Consider the following 24835-nt stretch of genomic DNA (forward strand, 5'->3'; position numbering starts at 1 on the left):
TTTAAAGAAAATCTTATCCTTGAAATTTTTTTTTACCTGTCCAAATAAATATGATCTTTCATCATGACCAACCTTTCCTTATTAACCTGTATCAATGAGAGCACCAATGGACTCCAGTAACTAGGCAGTGTGTGTGTGGTAGTTATGCTGTATGTAATTCACACACACTAAATTAAGCACTTCTCCTAGAGGTTAGTTTTCTGTGGGCCTCTGGGCACAATCATTTTGCTAACTCATCAAGACATAACTTTGTGTGCTTCTGTTTAAAGGCACATTAATACATATTTATTGACATTGAGCTCATGGCCAATGAAGTTTATCAAACATGCTCTACTTTCTCCACAAGCAAATCCCGGCCTTCTTGCATTTCAGAATCTGAGACACTGGCACTTCACTTGGCAACCATACTAAACTGAGATCATGAATGAACAACCAAACTGTAAAAACTTATTAGGCGGGGTGTAGAGGCAGCTCAACGGTTGCAGAGTATTTGCTGCTCTGGTACAGGAAGCCTGGGTTTTGATTCTGGGTACCCACATACTGGCTCGCAACCCTTTATAAGTACAAACATGGTGTACATATATAGGTGTAGGTAAAATACTTATATACATAAAGTATAAAAATTTTTATTAAAAAATAATTAGGTACTATGAAAAGGACAGGTGTTCACAGTAGATCTTGGTAACTCAAAAAGCTTGTCTTGCAACTCTGTTCATGTCCATGAATAACAATGAAAGTGTGTGAATAAAGATTTGAGGTTACTGTAGGATGTGCTGGGACCAGAGCCTAGCATAATCATCATGAGAGAGACCAGAGGCTTCATCCAGCAACTAGTGGGAGCAGATGCAGAGTCCCAAGGCCAAATACTAGGCAGAGCTTAGGGAGTGCTGAAGAGGGAGGGGGATGAAGAACTGGAGGAGCCAGAGGGATCAAGGACACCACAAGAACATGCCCTAGAGAATCAGCTGACTGGGAATCAAGTGGGCTCACAGAGATCAGGAAGCCTATAGGGGTCTGACTTAGGTCCTCTGCGTTTATGTTACGGTTGTATATAGCTAAGTGCTCTTGAGGGATTCATAACAGTGGGAGTGGGGGTTATCTCTGCCTCTTTTGCCTGAAGTTGGAACACTTTTCCTCCTACTAGGTTGCCTCATCTAGCCTTGATGTGAGAATATGTGCCTGCAGCTTGTTATGTCATACTTGGTTGATGTTCCTGGAAGAACTGCTCTTTACTGAGGGGAAGTAAAGTCAGGGGTTGGATCTGGGGGAAGAGGTTGGTAGGGAGGGACTTGGGGAAGGGGAAACTTGCAAGAATAATAAACAAAAAGAAAAAAAGAATTGAGGTTACAAATAATTTTAATAAGTTGATAAACTTATAAATACTGAAATCTATAAATGAGAATGTATTATATGTTGCTATTCAGAAATCCTTCTAGGGCTGGAGAGATGGCTCAGTGGTTAAGAGCACTGACTGCTCTTCCAGAGGTCCTGAGTTCAATTCCCAGCAACCACATGGTGGCTCACAACCATCTGTAATGAGTTCTGATGCCCTTTTCTGGTGTGTCTGAAGACAGTGACAGTGTACTTATATAGAATAAATAAATCTTAAAAAAAAAAAAAGAAAGAAATCCTTCTATATTAATTATAATGGTTTTGTAGTTAAAATTTTTCAAATTTGAAAAATGTTGAAGGCCTAAGAACGTCATAGAAGAGTAAATTAAGAGAAAAATAGGAAGACTGCTTCTTCCTCTACTGATTAGGTAGCAACACAGGAGAGAGCTCAACAGTTAAGAGTACTTAACTGTTCTTGAGGACGACCCAGGTTTGGTCCCAATATCCACACAGAGGCTTACAACCATCTGTAATTCTAGGTCAGGAGATCTGATGACCTTTTCTGACCCCTTCCAGCACCAGAAATATAACACAGTACACATACATATGTGCAGGCAAACATACCCATAAATAAATCTAAAAACAAGTTTTAAAGGGTTTAATGCAGCTTACACAAAATCTTTTGAGATTTTAGAGAACTGTAGACATGCTGGCTTGAATATTTTAGCTGAGCTTCACGATAAGTAAGTTATACACAAACAAAGCATTGAGGCTGAGGATGTGGTCAGTTGATGTGACCTTTGACCAACATTCAGAGAGCTCTGTGCTGGGCTTCACTCCTAAGAATTCATAAAACTAGGCACAGTGGTGCACACCTGTAATCCCAGCACTCAGAAGAAGCAGGAGGAACAGATGATATACAGGCCTGGTCACATGAGATCCTATCTCAAAATGAAATATCTCAATAAAACGCTGAAAAGCGACAGGAAAAAGACATTTCCCTAACTGAAGTTTATTGATTTAGGTTCAGTATATAGAGGAATAGAGCACTAGATGGGGGGAAAGTGATAGGGCAGTGGTCTAACATATAAAAGGACAGTACAGAATTCTGTATTTCCAGGTTAGCAAGATAAGCTCAGTGTATAGAGGCACCTGCCACCAAGCCTAACAAGTCAAACTCTGGTGGAAGGACAGCCTTACTCTTGCAAGCTGTACTCTGAAATTACATTCATGTACTGTGATTAATGTGTACACACCTGTGCATGTGCATATACATGAACAAAATCAATAAATGTGGAAAAAAGGAAAAGAAAATGAATTGTGTATTTCCAAAACCAAAAGTCTGTTTTGTGTATGAAACAACCCAGCAGTAACCCCAGCTGGAGGAAGTTTTATTAAAAACAAACTAAACAAAATACCTTTTGTGGTCCTAGATGTCCCACATGTTAGGGCCTCACACATACTAAATAAATGCTTTATCACTGAGCTATAATATATATTATATATTATATATAGTCCCTTGTATAACTCCCTCTCCCCATTTTAGGCTTTTTGAGACAGGGTTCTCTAAATAGCTCTGTCTGGCAAGGAGCTCACTATGTAGACCAGGATGCCCTCAAATCCATATAGGCTGGATATCTCTACTTCCTGGGTGCCAGGATTAAAGTTGTCTGCCCAGCCTTTGTATCTTTCTTAATGGAAGTAAAATTTATACAACATAAATTTAAACAGTATGTTCACATTGAATATTCATTATCTATTCCAGAATATCTTTAATGATGTTTCTTTCTCTGACACCTTAATCACCATACTTCATTTTGTTGTTGTTTTCTGTTTTTCAAGACAGTGATTCTCTGTATAGCCTTGGCTGTCTTGGAACTCCATTTGTAGACCAGGCTGGTCTTGAACTCAAGAGATCTGCCTGCCTCTATCTCCTGAGTGCTGGGATTAAAGCATGCACTCCTACCACCCCCACTACCGCTGTGCTCTACATAACATCTTTTTATTCTAGCACTCCATGAATCACTTAACATATTATCATAGATGTAAAATGTAATAAAAGCAATCTTTTATAATCAGGATTTTTTAAAATTGATATACTTATTTTATCACCTTCCCCTTAACTCCACTAATGTACTTTACTTTTGATTAAAAACAACAACAAAAACCCCTCTAGCTTCTTCAGTCCGGTGTGCTTCCAAGACTGACGAGAGTGTCTTCAGCAAGCTCTAGGACCACTGAAACCATACAGATGGTGACTGGCACCATCTGAACTTACCTCTGTCTGCTATTCTCTTCATCAACTGATGCTCACCCCATTTAATCAGATATTTAAGGATATCTTGTTCACTTGCCTATAATAAAAATGAATTATTATTTATTTTACTGAAGTTAGAAAAATTTTGTTTCATTAGTGACTTTTCCTAAATCATTATGTACACATGGAGTGCAACTTACCATATTAATTTATTTGTACTAGCTGTGTGAAATTTTAGAGTTAATCCCATGGTCTAGCAACATGGAATGTACAAGATGGCATTCTTTTATTCAATATGGTTTTATTATAATGGTTTTACTCTAATCATATTTTTAAAAATAATATATATTTCCTACTTTAAAATCTATTTTATTATAGGGCTTCTGTAGGACTAGTCTTTTTTGGGACATGATGGAGACAAACATTATTTTTTCCGGTAATGGAAAAAACAAAGTGATGATTGTACAGGCAGACTACAAGGGTTTCTGTAGGTTGAGGAGTGGCCCTTGCAGGACAATTTGTGAAATGGCAATGTGTCTATTATCTCTTTGTATTTTATTTAAAGTCTTATACCACATATAAGCTGATCCTCAAGATGCTTTATTTGTTATGAAGGTGTGCATTGCTCAAGACAACCATTTTAAAGCACTGGCAAATCCTGACTCCAGTAGACAGTGAGGCAGAGTGTATGAAAAAGATCTTCTACAAATGAAGGCCAAATGTTTCAGGACATATTACTGCAATTAAAGCAATACTGAAGGAGAAGCACAGTGAACAGTCTGGGTTGTTTTTTTTTAATTTAGTATTTTTCTAACCATGGTGATACCATTTTATAGTTTATCTGGTACATATACAAAGACACAATGGCTCAAAGGGTTTATAGTCTCACAGCATTAAAAGCTGTTGTGTAGGTTTTTTTTAGTATGAACTTATCCCAATGTAAACCTATTAAAGTTAAAAACACTTTACCTTATACTATTTTTTTTTTTGCAGTATTTAAAACCTATTACTTAATTACAAACTAGATTGACACATAGGCCAAAGACATAGAAATAACTGCAAATTGCTCTTCTTAAAGATAAATAGTTGGAAATTCAATTCTGCTTTAGCAGAACACACACTGAGTTCTGATGAGTTGAACAGATCAGTAATGGAATTCCACTTTTACTCTGAGCAGCTTAGTCTATGGTCTATAATCTAAGTATCTGATACAGTACCAAAAGAAATCATTGTACCAAAAGAATATTACTGGAGAAAGGCAAGACAATCACTCTCTGAATGTTCCCGACCTGGCTTGTCTGCTTTGTAGTACAGCTGGTTATGTCTTGGGCTTGTTCATGATGTTGAGTCATGACAGCAGTGTCATGGAGACCCAAAGTGCCAGAAGGCTTTTAGTGTACAAATATGGAGCAGGCATTCATTAAGCAAAGTCTACTTCTCCCTGCCCAATCCTCTAAGAGTTGGGGTATGATGAATTTTTCTTCATGTACACAGGAATGACAATGGATACGGGAGATGTATAAGTGATTACCTGTAGGTAGTCAGACTGGATAGCAGTAAGCAGATGGTCTTTGCTGAGTTCATAAAAAACATCTGAAGTCATGACCTGGGATAATTCCTCACAAAGGAAATGCAAAGCTTGTCGGTGCACCCACTTAGAACCATACGGATGTGAGCTCCACTTGAGGATGGCAATTAAGGTCTCTAAGGAGATGCTCTCAGCAATGATATCCTCACAGCCTAAAAGAGAAAGCAAATACTTAAGATTAATCAAAATATTACTTACTGAACATCAGTGTGTTAGGCTACACAGTTAAAAAATGGCAATTGTTAAAAAAAAATCAAGGAGATAAAATCTGATAGAAATCATCAAGACTGATGATAACAACTAAAACTTCTATAGGAAATCTGATGGCCTACAGAGTCAGATCTACAGGAAAAGGCAGAGAATCTTCCTAGCTACTGAAGTCTGTAAGTGCCAATCCAATAATCTGAATAAGACAGTACAACTGAACAGTACAACTGAATCACTGAATCAAAGGGGAAGAGAATAGACTGAAAAGACGATCTGGGAAAAATGGAAATGACAGAAGGATAGGGACAACAGTTGACTGGCAGAGCACACCCAGATCCAAAGAGATGGTTAAGCCCTGAGAAAACAGGTGAAATACATTTGACATTCTTTGAGTTTAATTCTGGCAAACTGAAAAAGAAGTAGTGAAATAAACCAAAAACCCAGAAAAGGCAATTGTGCCATTTTAAGAGCTCAAAGAAAAAAGTAAGAAAATCTGAGAATAGTCAGTTATTCTCCTTAGGAAAAATTACTTTAAAATATAAAACTACATGGCCAAGCATGGTGGTACATACCTTTAAACCCAGCACTTGGGTGCCCCAAACAGGAGAGTCTGTGGGAGCTTGAAGCCAGCCTGGTCCACATCGTGAATTTCAGAGCAACCAGAGCAAACAAAACACAACACAACACAACACAACACCAACACTCAGAAACCCTGTCCCACCCTATCTCACCAAGTATGAATGATAAAAACTGTGAAAGGACAGAAATGACTAAACAGAAACATGTCAGCTTACTATAGAGTCCTGGGCTGGAGAGATAGCTCAGAGGTTGAGAGCATTGACTGCTCTTCTAGAGATCCCAAGTTCAATTCCCAGCAACTACATAGTGGTTCACAGCCAACTCTAATGGGATCTGGCGCCCTCTTCCAGTGTGTCTGAAGATAGCAACAGTGTACTCGTATACATAAAATAAATTATTTAAAAAGTCTTAATAATATGAAAACCAAAAACCAAGCATTTAAACCCCACCACTGATAAAAGAAACAAAAGGCTACCCAGACTGTACTGTACTCAGAGCCTTATAAGATAAAGACCAAAGATATCAATGATGATATTTTCAGAGTTGAACATTCAAAGTTCAAAGTGACAGAGATGCAAGACCATTAGTGGCCATTTGGCACCTACTTACCTCTTCCTTTTTTCTGATTCACTACTACTAGATGAGAGATACATCACAAATAACTGTGCTACACGATTTCCACAAAGCATTTAACAAAATATTTCATGATGCTGCTGCTACCACGAACAGGAATGTTATCTCCAATTTATCTTTATAGAACCTTTTGCACATGGTAGGCAATAAAATGTACTGGATACACAAGTCAGATCCTTGCAGATATGAGGTACAAAACAGAACAGTGCTTAGAGGAACTGCTTGTAAACAGCACCAATTAGAGGGGAGTGGAGCAGACATGAGTGAGACCATGCTTGCCATGTTGCTCATGAATTTGGATGAAGATCTGAAAACTATGTTCAAAACTTTCAGATGACTGAATCTGGAAAGCACTGTTACCAGGACACTGCACAGCACAATCAGAGCTCGCTGTACAGATCGGTCAAAATCAAGTTAAATAAAGCTAAGAGAAATGATGAATGTCTACATTTAGAATGATGAAAATTGCTACACAGTGGATGACAGAAGTAAGCTAGCTTAACAGAGTGCAGTATCTGGTATTTTAACTGCATGAAAAAGAAATGTAGTATGGTTGTTATAAACTGAAGCATACTTGGGCTTCAGTTCTCAACAGAGCCTAACCTGGTTCTGCTCTCTGGTGTTGCTCTGAGCTGTTTTAGATGGGCACTGATCAAATCACAGAATGCTAAGAGGTGGTAACAGAGTAACAGAGTTTAATACTTATTGCAGGGGAAAAGATCTTAGCAAGCACATTACACAATTTACATAAGAGAAACCTGAGCAGAAATATAAGAGATGTTGTTACACGCACAGTGGGCCTTCACTAAGAGAAAAAACACTGACTACTATTGCTGTAAGGACAGACCCCAATAACCAGCTGGATGTCAAAAGAAGGGAGACTCTGGCTCAATAACAAGAAATTATTACAACCACAATTTCTTCTCTGTTTCAGAGATCCTTCTAGAAAAGTAGAAGAAGAAATGGGCTTTAGCAAGTTAGAAACAGAGTACAAGGAATCTTTATACTGAACAGGAACCAAGGTCAAAAAATATCTAAGCCACTTCAGTTTTAGAAAATAGCAACAGAGCAAACCCAAAATTCAGTTATCTAATCTAAACATTAAAATAACATCTTTGAGGGAGAACCATGCTTTTGGAGTGTGTGTCCATTGACAGGACCCCATGCTTCACTAGGTTGCCCCACATCTAACACATACTGGTCTGCACTCACTTAACTTAGTGAGCTGTTAAACACAAAGACGTGAAAATGGAAGGGCCATTTATTAGGAGGGGTATGGGAGGAGAGAGCGGGAAATAAATGGAGGGGGCATATATGATCGTATTTCACTGCATACCCGTATAAAATTCCCAAGAGTAAAAGATTATCTTAAGCACCACTGAGAAGACACAGTGAGGTCAGAGGCACAGACATGTGCTGAGGAAATGTACAGAGCATGGAAAAGTTCTGAAGAGACGCCATGATTTCATGGTGAGCCAAGCTGAGGACAGCTCTCATCTAAAAGGCAGTGGGGAACTTTTGCCAGGATAGAGTTTAAATTTAGAGATTGGAGTAGAAGTTAGTCGAGAATCACATTGACAGGAAAAGCTACCACAGATGTGTCTGGAAATGAAGCAGGGGGGGAAACAATCCTATTAAACCAGGATATTGGCAGAGGAAAAGAGAAAGATGACATCATTACCCTAAATTTAAGATTAAGATTACAAAGAAGCAGATTAAGGAAGGAAGAAAGGGTTTTAAAATCAGGCAGGCTAGACTTAAAAACCTCAGCTATGGTCAGGTATCATGGAACATGCCTTGAATTCTAATATGCAGGACACTGAGGTAGGAGGATTGCTGACAGTATGAGGCCAGCTTGGGATATAGAGCAAGATTCTAAAGCAAGCATATACATGAACAAAATCACCTTGGTAATTACATAATTTTCTGAGCCCAAAATTCTTCTATGAAAGTGGGCTTATAACTATATCCTAACATTCTTCACTCATTCAAGCATTCTGGACCACCTAGGTGCTGAACATTATGGGCACATAGCTCTTACTCCTGCCCACACTCATATTAACTTTGTCAGGTATAGCTTGTACTGACAAAGCTAATATGTTATGGTAAAGAAACATGCCTTTGAGGCTGCCAAGATCCTCAGCAGTGATGGATCGAATATAAATCTGTTAGCCTAAATTTGATTCTAAAACCCATGCGAAAGGTGAAGAAAGTTGCCTCTGAGCTTGACACATGCACCAGAGCATGAATCCCCATCATAAACAACTTAAACAAAAAGAGACATGGCTTTATCCCAGCACTTGGGAACCAGAGGCAAATGGAACTCTGTTAATTTAAGACCAGGACAGATCTTGTCTCCTCTCACCTCCAAAGGAAAAAAAAATGCCTTTGTCAAAGTTAAAAATCAAGGGACCAAAAACCACAAATAAAGCAGTACGGCAGGGCCACTAAGTGAGATTCAAGGGCTTCCCACAGTGTCACTTTTCTGGTATATTTGCATTAGACTTCTAGGGTCCAAATACACATTTAAAGATGGCCAATTTTTTTTTTTAAATGTTAAAAGCAGGTTTATTGGGAAGCTGCTCTCATGTGGGTGCGTTCACTGGCCCGAAGGACCAAGGTCAGGAAGTTGCCATGAGGAAAAGGGGGACATGGAGGGAGAAAGAGAGAAGGGGGTGCACACATGAAGAAAAAGAAGAGAGGGATTTTTGCGGGGAGAGGACGGTCAGATTCTTGAGGACAAAAGAACACTATCACAAATCTCTGCAGGTCAAAGTGAAAATGTCTGCTTACACAGTGCAGGCACTCACTCAGAATCACTCATTCAGTAGAATGGCACACACGCCACCTTCACAGTTCTCAAACCATCTTCTGCCAAGGCACAGGCCTGTTTTTTTTTTTTTTTGGAGGGACAGGGGTGGTGGGTAGGGCAGGGGTGAGTGTATGTATGTGTGCGTCGCATGTGAGAGAGAGAGAGAGAGAGAGAGAGAGAGAGAGAGAGAGAGAGAGAGAGAGAGAGAGAGAGAGAAGCACACAAGGTTGTCTTCTTGATCACTTTCTATTTTGTTTTGAGATAAGGTCTTTCACTGAACTTGGACCACACAATTTGGCTAATCTGGCTGGCCAGCCTATCTGTATCTGCCTTCCCAGTGCTGGGATTTTATATGGAAGAGCTGCTATGTGAGGCATTTTACATGAGTACAGGGCTCATGACTGGAATTTCCATCCTCACACTTGCATGCAAATCACTGTTCTGACCAATCTAAAGACAGGGCTCATATGGCTCAGGCTGGTGACTTTGAGCTTCTGATCTTCCTGTCTCTACTGTTCAAGTACTAGGATTACAGGTATGAACTGTCACACATAGTTTTAAGAAACAGGGTTTTCTTTGTTCAGCTTCTTTCTGAATTTTCATTCTGTTAGAGGCTAATACTTAAAACAGTCAGCAAAAAACACTGCTCGAATGTGGTAACATTAAATTGCTTGAAAAGATTTTTACACTTACACCCAAATTTTTATATTCTTTTTCCACTTTGAACACAGTTCAGAGAGTTTTGGTGAGACCCTTTCTCTTTGGGGGACTAGCTACTTGCCCTGTCTGTAGCCAAGAAGACCACTCTATTGGTGGCTTGTTAATCAGGAGGACAATGAGCAGCACTGGCAACAAACTACTCTAGCTGACCCAGAGTGGCCAGAGCTGTCTACTACCCCACAGCTTGAGAGAGGCAGCAAAGGGTGTTTATGCCACTGTGGTTCTCAGAATGTTTGTTACATGACAATGACTGACCAATAACCCAAGTTACTTTCCAGATGAACTGAAAAACTTACTAACAATTTCCTGGTAAGTGAACAACTCTATCTACAGTGTTACTGAACAACAAAAAAAGAACAATTGACTCAGGTAGACTTCAGCCATGATGTTGCAATGACAGCAGACTACATGAAGTCAGTTTCTTTAAATTATTTTGCTTCTGTGACACCCACACTTTACAGATCCAGTTCCTACTTCATTAAGTCTTTCTTTTTTCTTTCAGATTTTTTCCTCTTTCATACAGACTAGAAATTTCCTTTTAAATAAGCTACAAAATAAAAATGAAAGAACAAAGGCAACAGTACGAAGTATAAAATATAGATCTGAACAGCTGTCCCTCTGGTCACCGTTCATTGTCACCCCTTGAGAGCAGTCTCTCCTGTACACTGCAGTAAACTCTGTCTTTTAAACTCACGCTGTGTGTCACATCTAAATCCTTTTAACAGAGATTACAAGGACCAAGGGCCCAAGGGGGAGGCCAGAGTGAGATCTCAAGGACACCCTCTGACCTCAGTATCTAGTCCATGCGTTCCCATGACTCTTATGGGCTTTTTACCTTTCCTCTTATCCTCTTAAACATTCCTACTGATATCACCTATTTTCAAATCTTCAGAATCTCCAAAGTACCCACACCACATGGTTGAAAGGTCTGTGGAACACTGCTACCATCACACTGTCCCCAAGTACTTTAACTACTTTAAAAAGGAAAACAGAAATTCCAAGTCCAAGGCAAAAAATGAATCATACATGCAGGCTAGAAGACAAGCTAACCTATGCCTCTGCTTTAAATGGCCAGTCTTTGGACTCTAAACTGTTTTAAGAACTGGGTGGGTATTTTTCTTTACTCTTCCAGTTCTTCCACCTTCCCAGTGTCACTCCTTCCTGGTCTTGGGAAATATTTACCAAATGAACATCCTGCATGCAATTATTTGAGCTATGCTTTTGTCAGGGACTGTGGGAAACAGGAGAGATTCCCAGACAAAAACAGCAGTAACAAAAAATATCCTAGAAAACCAAATTTCTTAAGAGAAATTCTAGAACTAAGGATAGATGGCAAAAGGTCACTATCCTATATGTAATAGGGTGGTGTTCATGTCATGCTGTGTGAGCAGAAATGGAGAGTGAAAGAGCTCAGACCGTGGTAGTGGCCAGCTTTAACTAAGTTATAAAAGCCATGATGAGGGAGGGAGGGAGGGAGGAAGAACAAACTAAGGGCTCCAATCAGCCAATTCTCAAATGCACACAATGAATCTTTCAAAGTCTGAAATTTCAAGGTCAGTATAAAAAAAAAAATCCACTTTCCTGCAGCTGCAAATGTAGACTATATACCTTGAGATCAAGCTTGGCTCAAGGCTCTCAACTACAAACAACTCACAGGAAACTCTCACAGTCATCAAGGATAAAGTGTTCATGTCTTGATAGGCATACTTGGACAAAGAAACCTAGACCAGGAGTGTTTGTATGGAAGAGTAAGGAATGCTAAGCCCTGAGACTCACCCTATATTCTAGGCCAGTAGAATGAACTCCTCTGTACTGGCTGGTTGTGTGTGTCAACCTGATACAAGTTAGAGCCATCAGAGAAGGGCCCTCAGTTGAGAAACATGTCTCTCTGAGATCCAGCTGTAAAGCATTTTATCAAATAGTGATCACTGTGGGAGGGCTCAGCCCACTGGGGGTGGTGCCATCCCTGGGCTGGTGGTCCTGGGTTCTGTAAGTAAGGGAGCTGAGCAAGCCAGGGGAAGCAAGCCAGTAAGCAGCATCCCTCCTTGGCCTGTGCATCAGCTCCTGCCTCCAGGCTCCTGCCCTCTTTGAGTTCCTGTCCTGATTTCCTCCAATGATGGACTATAAACTGGCAGTTTAAGTTGAATAAACCCTTTCCTCCACAATTTACTTTTTGGTCACGGTACTTGCCTGCAACAATCAAAACCCTAGTAAGACATCCTTCAACTCCACATTTGGAATCAAGCACCTGCTTTTGTCTGGAGACTGTGCTTGATGGTCCTCTTCACGATCTGCTGCCTCTTCTCACTACCTTGTACTCCCCAATCTGAATCAAGTCCACAGTGAACAGACTGAGTGGGAAAATCAGTTTCTGTTTTGTAATGCAGTTATGCAATGCAAGAGTCACCCACATACACTGGCAGGTATACACCTGTTAGTGTGTTAGATCAGGAAAGAGTTCATGCAGAACTCAAAGGCTTCATTAGCGCATCTTCTGGTGCTTTGCTGTCTGGTACTAACAAAAACCTAGCAATGAGGTCAAAGAGAAAGAGCTCTGAAACCTCTGGGATTAAAGTGTAGGTTAGCCCACCTGGAAGCTTCCTTAGATCGGCTAAGTATTGGCAAAGGAAAGCACAACTCTAAACAGATGAGGGAAGAGGTTGCACTGATTTTCAGTGTTTCAACTAGAGTAAGACTGAACTATTTTCCTCAGTCTCCAACCCAGTATTGTCCTAAGTTAGTCAGCCAAAGGAGGAACATGTAGCTTGGAAGCAGAGTAGCAGTCAATACTCTCTGAAAGTCACCACAGCAAGGTACCAGGAAAGGTGGATGAAAACATGCCATGAGTACTGGCTTGTGCTTGCTTCCTCTCTTCTTTAAGATCAGCTCTTACCCCTTGTAACTGTTGGCCACCACTAGATGCATGGCAGCAGTTCCATGGACAGACAGACAGCTATCCTTCCTCATAGCTGCACTTCAGCAGCTGGCTGAGCTTGGCTTCTTGGGTCCACAACCCATCCAGTCCCTGTTAGCATTCCTTTTGGTACTTCAGCTTCCCACACAACTGTGTAAAGTGTGGTTCTGATAATTAAAAGGAATTCCAACTCCCAATCAGTTTTGGAAACTGAACTCTGGTTAATTCTATCATCTTCCCCAAACCAAATCTTGATGAATTGAGTTTAATTAACCACACAAATTGATATGCAATCACAGATACTGAATTTTAGCAACCCTGTACCTACCTCACATCCGCTCTGCCTTCTATTACAGTGAGCCAGTTTCAAAAGTCTTCCAGACCTTGCTCCAGCCATACCTTTGAACATTTTGCTTTCTGCTATAGAAATAATCACATCCTGGAGTAGCTACCTCCAGGAATCTGCTAGATACCTACACATAGGCAAGCTTCAAACACTTTTCCAACAGGAATGATGAATAAATGCCCCCTTTTCTTCTGTGGGCAATTCTGAGTGGTATACCATCCCCACTCCTCCTGAGAGGGTTCCAGCCATATTAAGTCCAGTTAGCCAGATCATCATCTCAGAACATGTAATTATATGAGCTCTCTTATCCCATGTATCCTTTCCTAACCACACTCCTATTCTCTACAAGAACTTCTCAGAATAAACTATCTTCAAGCAAGACTTTATCTAAGGACCAAATTTATGGAGGGAACTTAGATTAAGACACCATAGACACAAAAATTGAAAAGGCTGGTGAGTGAGATCAGTGGGTAAAGGTACTTGTGACATCTGCCTGACCGAATTCAATTCTCATAGAACAAAAGTGGAAGGAGAGAATCACACCACAGGAAGACTACCATTAGGTTCAAGTTCAAAGCAAGTCTGGGCTGTCATGGAACACTGTCTCATGACACTGCTTAGATTGCTTCAGCTGACTTGAACAGTTTAATTACCAAATGAGTGTGATTTTGAGTTGGTGGTTGTATTAAAATTCCTCTGGAAGAGAGGTCAAGCTAAACATTTCCAGATACTGGAATAGCATGATTTCACGGACATGCTATTTTGGGAGAAAGGCTCTGTACTTGTGTTGACAGGAAAAGGAGAAAAGGCTCTGGACCTCTTCCAGAATGATATGGATCAGATATGATGGGGAAGACCCCTGAAGAACTAGAAACATTCAAGAGAATCAAACAGGACAGATAAAGATTCTTTGTGCCATCCTTCACATGGCATACATGAAGCTTATGATTGGCTATTAATAAAATTAACTCATAAAAAAACAGCTGTCTCTCACATGCTCAAGCAAGGAGCAGAATTTCATCCTTAATCTGTACAACCTGAACAATCCGTATTAACATTTTAATGATTCTAAAATTTTGGTTGTTAGATTTATATATTCAAAAATGTAGTTAGAATGTACAGTTTTGGCAAGATTCATCCTCAGAGATGCTAAACTGACCTGCTTGGATCCCTGCTGCTGCTGGTTGCTGCCCAAAACAGCTTCAGGGATTGCAATGGATTCCAGATCGTCATGCCTCATCCAACCTTTCATATGGATCCCGTCAGAACTTCAGCCAAGCCCTGAGCCTTCTAAGCATACAGAGACTGGATAACAGATGCTAACGTTAGTTTTTAAAAGTCTAACCAAAATTTCTAATCTTCCTACTACTCTCCACCTCTTTAAAGAATTTTTCATTGCCCTTATTCAGCAAGAAGTTATGGAGAGTCGTCAGCTCAATTCCCTGGGCTGGGGTGGGGGTGTCTAGTAATGGTTATTTTACAAATTATAGAAAAGTTGTCACTTTAAGGGATAATTTGGGAATGGTCATAATTTTGAACAGGAAGGAAATTGGTAGGCTGAATTACTAAATTTTATCCTTAAACAAAGCATTGTGTAGCCATAATCTTAATTGATAGAAATTTTTATAATTGATACAAAGTTAAAGTTATTTCTTACATTGGTACAGAATTTATTTTGATACAGATTTAAGGTTTTCATTGGTATGAATTTCTTATATCGATTAAAAATTTAAGATTAATAGTTACTTTTAGATAGGCATTGTGCCTATGCAACTCATTTAAGAATACAAAGCTTAGACCTAGTCCTTCTAATAACAACTGTTTTTAGATGATAAGTAATACAAATTAAGGGTCAGATAGCAAACTCATGGTTATGTTAGATTCTGATTTAATTATACGAAGGTGTTTTTGATATTATTCAATTAGAAAAGGCTAAGAGTAGTTCAGCTTTAACAGTTCAGATTACCATATATATATATATCTGTATATATATTCATTCTTCAAAAACATCACAAACCCACAGAATGTGACATTTAATGTTATTTAATCATTTGACAATGAGACATGTTTGCTCCTTACAGTACCCCATTCTTGGTTCAAAGAAGAAATTGAGTATCTTCACCTCCAGGCGAGGCTGCTCATTGTGGCAAGACAGTCACGGGGCAGAAACTGCCTATTTCATCTGCAAACAAAATACTGTCTGGGAAAAGGACACACTGTGCAGAACAGTTAACTGATAGCTCTGCCAGCACAGGGTAAGCAGTCCTTCATAATCCTGCTTTGCAGGGGTCTGTCAGATGATCCTGGGTCAAAAGGCTGATGCTCTGACGTTTTGAGGAATTAGGGGGGCTATCTAGGTAGTCAGCTGTCTCTGCAACTGTTTAAGTTTGAGAAGCTATGTTTGATGCTTCCTATACACCCAGGTAATGTTTAAATTGTTCTCAGATTTCTGATGGGGTTGAAGACTAATTAGTTTCATATTCAAACTCAAGTTGTTTAACATTGAGAGGTTATAGAGTGGAAGACATGGTTTTCAGATGGCTAAAATCTAAACATAATCTAGGGACAGAATCATAATTCTTTAAGTTAGGAATGATGGGAGAGTACTTTATCTAATTGATAAATATGATGAACTGGATGTCATTTGTATATCTTACTGTGTAATTTACATAATTTTAATGGTTTTGTTCAATTTATGTCTGGGAGAAGTTTATTTTTTTAATTGGACAGAAAAGGTGAGGTATAGTGTTGGTTCTTATGCTAAGGTCCTGTTCCTCAATTGGTTCTTGATCTGTTAGCAAAGAAGCCATGGGCCAATTGCTGGGTGGAAGGGATAGGTGGGACTTTTGGGTTCCTGGAGACAAGAGGCAGATGTAAGGGAGGAGAGTTTGCCATGCTTCTGATGGAGAAAAGTTGACCAGACATGTGAGATACCGAAACAGAGTGGTCATATAGGCCGCTTCTATAAGTGGACGGTCAGAGATGTTTAGCAGGGACTAGATGAAACTGGCCACTAAAGTTTAGGGCAGGTAGGAGGGGCAGAGCTAAGAGTATTGATAAGGGCATACTAGCTATGGGAGTTGAATAATGCCAAGAAAGGCAAGCTGAAAATGAACAACTGTGTGTCTGTGTCTTTTATCCATGGATTCAAGGGAAACTGGGTGGGGGCTGGCAGTGTGGCCCATTCAAGAGCTTAGGTGGGGTAGCAAAAGCTAAACACAACATAATACCAATTAACAATTAAAATTTTGTTTGTCACTTGGGATTTTGGTCAAATGAATGGATCGTTTGGCCCTGGATTCCAGGTTTCCTTTCTAGACTTTCATTTTAAAAGACCTGATTGTTGAGCTGTGTGCTAAACTCTATACCAGATATGCCATCGACACTATAGATCATAATCTCAAGAGCCTAGCAATTTTCTAGAAGAAATAGGCACAGAAGTGAATGTAAGCCATGTCTGTTTTTTTTAAAACATTTTAATAAATCTGTAGCTGAAAAGTTGTCTCTATTTCTGTTCCCTTTATAGAAATCTCTGACTAGCTCTTATGAAGACTCCTTTTTCATTTTTCACAACCCTCACTAACCCTGTGCTAGGTTTTGTATTAGAATATATCAGTACAGCAGGAACACTTATAAAGAAAGTCTGACATAAGAATAGCCATTGTCTATCCCATATTTACCATAAATTACTCAATGTAGGAAGCACTAGGTGTCTAATATCTAAGCCTAAGAGCAGTCTCATAAACAAGATGGCATTATCCACATTTTTCAGATCACCAAGCAAAATTTTACACTTATAGCTAAAGGCAATTGGAGATGGGTCTTAAACTAGGCACATAAACAAACTGCACATAAAATAAAATAAAAACAAATCCTTTTTAAAAAGTATCTCTCTGGATGTACAAGGAACAAATCCTTGTACAAATCCTGGCCTTAATATTTTACCTGTAACACCTTCTACTTTCAGTTTATATATGGCAAAAGGACAGTCACTAGTAAGTAAATAAATGTTCCTGAATAAATGAATACAGTACACACAGAATTAGTTGAAGCTTAGAGTCTGGCTCATTGGTACAGTGCCTGATATAGCATGTAAAATGTCCTGGGCTTGACCCACTTGGTATACATACACATAAAGAGAAAAAAAAGGTAATTTTGACCTATTTATAGATTTGTATCTATTTATAAAATTATGATCTAAAAAAACCCATTTCTAGAACACTTATGATCTCTATATCTTGGAGACAGAGAGTTTTCCAAAAATGCAAATGCTTTCAGTCCATAAGACTGTTTTAGTGAGGAATACTCTGCATGGTCTACAAAGCTTGTTACATCAGCCTTGTCTGCCTTGCTTCTTGTCACAGCTCTCTCATCTTTGCAAGATCAACGTCCTTCGACCTAAAGTATTTTTATCCTTTTCCTGCTTTGTCTCTAGACCTTTGATCTGCGGGTTCTTCTACCCTTAATCATCATGGGACTACTCTTTCTCCAGGCCTTGCTTCTCTGGGAAGTTCTTGTCTCTGCTGAGGCCTGCAGTTTCTTTGCCTCTCACCATTCTCCATGAGTATCACTGCTCTCTGCTGTGAAGGCCCTTTTGCTATAATTAACTAGCGATACCATTGGACTGGGTTTTCATTCCTTTAAGGGCCTACCATATAGTAAGTCTTCAATAAATGTGCTAAATGAAAAAAGAATGGGGGTCATAATTCTTATTTTACACTGGGACCCTGTATGAATGGAGAAGCTAGAATTTTTTTCTACCCTCAGTATCCCCTTTTTATTTTATTTGTTTGAGAACTCACATAGAAGTAGCAGATTCAGATTTAGAGACCCACACTATCTACCCACTGTGCGTGTAATACTGAATAGCAAATGCAGCGACCTGCTCACACTGGGCAAGTGTACCATGGGACTCTTACTCCAGCTTCAGCTACTTGTACCTAATTTAGTACTTCTTAAAAAAATAAAATAGAGAAAGAAATCTGGCATAAAAATGTAGATGTGGAATAGTCACATCATTAAACACTTGCAATGCTACTTAAAAACGTTTTTTAAGCTGGGTGTGGGTGGCATACACCTTTAATCCCATAGTTGGGGAGGCAGTGGCAGGAGGATCTGTGTGAGTTCAAGTGCAGCCTGGTCTACAAAGTGGGGTCCAGGACAGCCAGGGCTACACAGAGAAACCCTGTCTTGAAAAGCCAAAACAAAGAAACAAACCCCGCCAAAATAAGCAAATAGATTTTTTACAAAAATGTACTGTTTTATATGTAGTGTTTTGCCTACAAGTATATACGTGGTGCCTGTGGAGCCCAGAAGAGGATGATGTAGAGTTATGAGCCACCATTGGGTGCTGGAAATGAAATCCAGGTCTTCTCCAAAAACAGCAAATGCTCTTTTTTTTTTTTTTTCTTTTCTTTTTTTTCTGGAGCTGGGGACTGAACCCAGGGCCAGCAAGCGCTCTACCACTGAGCTAAATCCCCAACCACAGCAAATGCTCTTAACTACTGAGCCTCATCTCCAGTTCGAGTGCTTACTATTTTTACTGCTCACACTTACAAATCAACAAAACCTTTATCTAGTTTATTTTTTCTTTAAAAAGTTAATGCTATGTGCACGGGTGTACATCTAAGTATGTGTGCAGGGGTGGAGTGGGGCCAGAGAGCAGCTTGGAGGAGTTCTCTCCTACCACACGAGTCTCAGGAATTGAACTCAGGGCTTGACAGCAAGGTACTTTTAACCCACGAGCCATCTCTCTGGTCCTATTTACCTAGTTTTAAATTAACACGAATAAATAATAAATAAACTAATTATATAGTTTACCTAAAGGTATTTTTCTAAACCTATTATAGTAAGATAGAAGCTCAAATAACAACATATTTAGAAAATAAGATCCATTTATTTCCTGGAATTCTAGTCAAAAACAGTTTTAAAAAACAGCACTGTTTTTTTGATGCAAGCTTCAATTAGAAAAGAACACAGTGTAAGCCTGACAGTATAAGTCTAATTTTATACTAAGTCAATTCAAAAGGCTTATTTATTATATTACTATAGTTAAAGAGAAGTATGTTTGATAACAGACTGTTTTGATAATAAAGATATTTAAGTGTGTAAATGTATTTCTGCGTTCTGGTGCTAGTTCTAGATATGTAGATAGTTCACCTTCAAATACTAACATATAAAACACAGCACATAGGAATGAACACTTAGCATGAAGTATATGAAAATGTTTTATATACATACATGTATAAGCAAAGGCCAGATGACAACCTGGGGTAGTGTTTCTAAGGTCCTTCTATTTTGTTGACCTGGAACTGGCCTGGCAGGCTACTGAGCTCCAGCTTTTTATATGGTTTCTAGAATCAAACTTAGGTTGTAATGCTTGCATAGCAACAATTTACCAATTGAGCCTTTAAAATCTTTTTTTTTTTTTCTTTTTTCTTTTTTTTGGAGCTGGGGACCGAACCCAGGGCCTTGCGCTCGCTAGGCAAGCGCTCTACCACTGAGCTAAATCCCCAACCCCGAGCCTTTAAAATCTTAATATACAAAGTCATCTCCTTCATGGAGATATATTTAGTGCGAATAGAACCATGTCAATCTATACTAGAAAAATGTTTGAAGCCATTTTTCTGGCCAACTTATCATCACTGAATGTTTTAGCAGTTCTATAAACATACTTGGAGACATTCACAAACAGTACTTTTGTAGTGGTAGTTATCACTATAGATAGAGTCTACAAGTTCTTAAACATCTTTTGTATTACTTGTGTTATTTGAGTCTAACCAACTGTGCTTTTATTTTTTGTATATTTAGAAAGTATCTTGAAAATGTATTAAAAATAAATATATATACTCACAATTATTATCAAGTATGAAAAAAGGACAGCAGAGTAAGAATTACAGCATGATGCTGTTTACAGGACAGAGTAAGACAAACATATAAAACACAGACAGAGTAATGGCCGTGATGAAATCAGCTTGGGCCATGCTTGCTCATTCTCCTTTTTTTTCAACCATCAGCATAAATTGCTTTTGAAACAAACTTAAAGTTCAAGATTTGGCATAGAATAATTATATAAGGTAACTAATAAATGTTACCAAGCATTCTACTTGAAGTCCTTAAAGTGAAAAGACACTAGAGGCTTGGTCCCCAGGTGGATAGCAGTACTCAGTACATCCCTGATCTGAAACCCTTGTTCACCTATGAGGCAGTCTCGGGAGGGAACAACTCAAGCATTTGCCTTTTCTCTAAAACAGAAAAAAAGACATTGCTTTTACACAGGTTAAAAGTGTTGTATTCCTAGAAATGAGCTCAGTTAGGTGCCTTTTACACTTTGTTAGTGAAATAGTATTATTAGTATAACTTAATTTTGAAATACTGTGTTCCAGTCCCTCTGAACATCTGAAGTGGATGAGTATTTACGTTCGTTTGATTAGAGTCCTGCCCTGGATAAGAGCCTGTCTAGGTTTAAATGAAGAAACTCTGCACCTTGATCCTGGGTTTGAAAAGCTATCATACTTGCAATGTTGAAGGTTTTTTCAACCCCTTCTTGTACTCCTCTCAGTCCTATTTTACTTATACTAAATAGCCTTCTTTCTTTCCATTTTTCTATTTATCTCTCTGTAGCCTTGGTTGATTTGGAATTCTCTATATAGAACAGGCTGGCGTTGAACTCACAGAGATTTGCCTGCCTCTGCCTACTAAGGGCTCTGATTACAACATGTAGCCCAAATCACTTTTAAGTTTGCTTATCCACTATAAGTTAAGCCTGATGTCTATGTTTCTATGAAGAGAGAAAAATAATCTGAGGTTGAAGAAGCTGGATGGATTTTACAGAGTTATATGTGGTAGAGATAGGATTGGAACCCAGGTCTAAGTGCAAGTTTATGTTTACAAAACACTGAATCTGACAATGTTTACTTATCGCTGAACCAGGACAAGCTTCACAGGATTTTTCAAGATCAAGTGAAATGATTTATATCGAGTGCTGTCATTAAAGCTAGGTACACTTTGGTGTCCAAACATTCTCTTTCTCCTGTTATAATCTTGAATAGCAATGTGTCATTAAATGTTAACTCGAAATTTGAAAATAGTTCATGGTCTTTATTTTATGACTAGCACCAAAAGTTTTGGTTACAATGATGGTTTTATTTTTTATGTTTCACTCTGAATTATAAATGGTACTATAAGAAAACTATAGTGAACAGATCTTTCAACAATTCAAGGCAAAATGAGACGATATATTATCTACCAGTCTGTTATTTGACCTCCCTCTACCAATCCTTGAAATTTATTATCTATAGAGGTTTTGTTCATTACTGAAAAAGGGCTTCTGATTAAACATCACACAATTTTAAATAAACATAGACATTAGACATTTAACTGGATCTGCTGGAAGCTAACTGTACATATTTTAGATAGCTGTTATGGCTACAAAGTGTCAGATGCACACTTCTGTTAAAATGCCTTACAGTAAGTCGTACTATTCATTCCTGTCTTTTAAGCAGGCTGTAAGCTCACAACTCTCTGTAACTCTAGTACCAGGGCATTCTATTCCTTCTTCTGGACTCTATGGGCATAGCACGCACATGGTACAGAAAAATACATTAAGGCAAAATGCCCATACACATATATTTTTTAAAAATCCAAAGAAAAAAATATTACTTAGATCTCATTAGCTCTTCGGAATAATTAAGAGAATGGAATGATGGCTCAGTGGTTAAGAGCATCTGCTGCTACTCTTCCAGAAGACCTGGGTTTGCTTCCCACAACTCGTAATCACCTGTAACTCTAGTATCAGGGGACCCAACACCCTCTTCTGATCCCTGTAGTCAAAGTATACATGTACAGGCACTCACACATACACACATAAAAATAATAAAACAAGTTAAAAACTAATCCACAGTACACAGCATAGTGAGGAGTCTACTAAGAGTGAAGTACTATTTAAGTCTAAGTTCTTGGGGTGATTGGAATATCAATATTTTGATTTTCTCTTTAGGAAACATACGATATTATGTGATTAGAGAAAATGAGACAGGTACATCGGCATTTCTAAAGCTAAGTTAGAAAAAGGAAATACCTAACAAAATCAAATGTTTGAAAGTCCTTAGAAAATAGATAACTTGGAGTAGCGAATATAAAGCAAGGCACAAAGCACCAAGTTTGTTCTTAAAGATTAGGGCAATATTTGGAAATTTAGGCAATGAAATATTAGGCAATAAACAAAAACCAAGTGCAAAGGTACCCTGCATAAAGGTAACAGTCTACATTTAGAGGGAAAGTGTGTAATATATAACAAAAATTATTTAAAATAAGGTATGTAAGCAAATGTTATATTCAGAACTCTGTTCAAACTTGCAGTAAACTGTAAATGTTAGCTCTCTTTGATTTGACGTGCATCATCTCAGTCACTTGAACTGCCTCTCATGAAATTAAAAGTAATTCTTTCTGTCTCATGTTTAACTGACTACTCTCATCTGTTGAAAATGGTCTTTAGCCTAGTTCAATGTTCTTCTCTCAGAATCATGTTCAGCCTCATCCGCTTTAGAAGGAAGAGAAGTAAAATGAATCACCAGCTGTGACAAGAGGAAAAGTGTCAATGTGCAGGACAATGGGAAAATGGAAAGAGGAGACAAGGATGGGTGAGTGGGGACACTGGCTCTCTCTGTCCTTTGTATGCTTCCCAGCTCACACTTTTGGAAGCTGGCCAAGTTGTTAAGGGAAAAAACTAGGTCAATGTTTTCGTGGCTTGTTAACATTTTTAATTCGATAAAATACATTCATAATGACTAAAATATGCCAAGTACAATATACAGCCAACTTTAAATGAGGATTATAAATAAATTTCATCTTCCAGAGGTTGAAAATGTAATTTTCGATCCAGATATGTTTAAGGTCTGCAGTGCAATGTCTGACATTAAAAGACACATGTGGATTGGTACTACTTCTGGGCTATTTTGTTCTGAGGTCGGCAATATTTACATGTCAAAGATAGTAGTAGGTCTGTGGATTGTTAAAGTTATGAGAAAGACATTACACAAGGAAAGTGGATTTTTCTTCAAAAAGGAAAAAAAAAAGGCAGTAGCAGTAGTACTCTTTCATTTCTGTTTTCATAACCTTAGAACCACTGCCCAGCATATGCTACTGGCGTTGTAAAATGTCACAGTGGTAAAAACACTTGTTTTTCTTTCTGGCTTCTTCCAATTTAGTAAGCTATTTGGGAATTTTAATTTTATATGCTCATTTTGTTTTTAATATAGGCACTGCCATCAATCAGGCTTCTTGAGTAGCTACTCCAGAATAATTCCAAGTGTCAAGAAAAAAAGGGGGCTGGAGAGATGGCTCAGAGGTTGAGAGCACTGACTGCTCTTCCAGACATCCTGAGTTCAATTTCCAGCAACCACATGGTGGCTCACAACCATCTGTAATGAGATCTGAGGCCCTCTTCTGATATTCAGTATATATGCAGAATACTGTGTATATAATAACTAGATCTTAAAAAAGTTAGTGTACAGCACTGCTAGGAAGGCTAGTTACTGAGCTAATTCACCAAACAGGCAAGATCAGAGAAGGCTGGAGAGTGAGCACTCTTCCATGTGCTGTCCTGGAACCTGGACCAAGACAGCTCATGTTCTGTGGCAAGTCAGTGGTAATAGTACCTTTTCTCTTCTTTCTGTAGATATTGTTGCTCTCCCCTGCCCAGCAAGCATTCTCAATAGCCTCTGCTTTCTGGGCTACTAGCCCCTAACCTGAGGCCTAGGTCATATATTGAAACCCAGGCACAAAAGGAAGCCAAGGAGCCTTTTTCAGTTTTTCTTCTGGGAGGTGGGTTCTCTCCTCTGTTAATACTTACACAAAACTGGAGGGTCCCAGTGCTAGGATGCCAAACACTCCAATGGCCCAGAGGAAAGCAGCCTTAGTTTAGAAAGAATGGCTGAAACACAACAGAAGCCTCTGTCCTCTAAGTAAGTGCTCTAGACTCCATAATCTGGGGCATTCTGAGCAGCAATCTATTCAAGTTCCTGCTCCCAACATTCTTTAAATTTCCCGGCTGGGGTAACAATTCCAAGTGGCTTCCTGGTTTCAGGAAGAAACTGGACTAATAATAAAGACTCCATCAAGCTGATGCTTCAGTAACTACCAGTCTGCCTACCTGGGCCACTACCTCCTCCTAGATCTGTAAAACTGGTTCTCACATTGCTCCCCTTTCCCACTATGCCTATATTCCTGGGTTTATGGGTAAGAAGAACTAGTATGAGTTATCAGCACAAGCTAGTTATTAGTTTCTGAACCCATTAAACTCAGAGGCTATCAGGATGGTCAAATTAGTCAAACTAAACCAAAATTATAAGCATGACCTCATTTGTTACCAATCTTCATAGATGAAGCCAAGAATGTGATTCAGTTGGTTGAGTTGTCCAGTGTACATATGCCCACCTTTTTAGCAT

At 38.8% G+C, this 24835-nt stretch overlaps 1 protein-coding gene across 1 annotated transcript in view; it reads right to left on the reverse strand.

The window, feature by feature from the left end:
* The window catches only part of Btbd7 (BTB domain containing 7), a 95780-nt gene that overhangs the window by 17373 nt on the left and 53572 nt on the right, over window positions 1-24835 (reverse strand). Inside the window, exons 4-5 of the mRNA XM_032908289.1 lie at window positions 5121-5329; window positions 3611-3686 (exon numbers count right to left, since the gene is read on the reverse strand). Coding sequence (XP_032764180.1) covers window positions 3611-3686; window positions 5121-5329 — 285 coding nt within the window. The remainder of the gene's footprint in view (window positions 1-3610; window positions 3687-5120; window positions 5330-24835) is intronic.

Source organism: Rattus rattus, chromosome 7, assembly GCF_011064425.1.
Source record: "Rattus rattus isolate New Zealand chromosome 7, Rrattus_CSIRO_v1, whole genome shotgun sequence".
In the NCBI taxonomy this organism is placed as follows: Eukaryota; Metazoa; Chordata; class Mammalia; order Rodentia; family Muridae; genus Rattus; species Rattus rattus.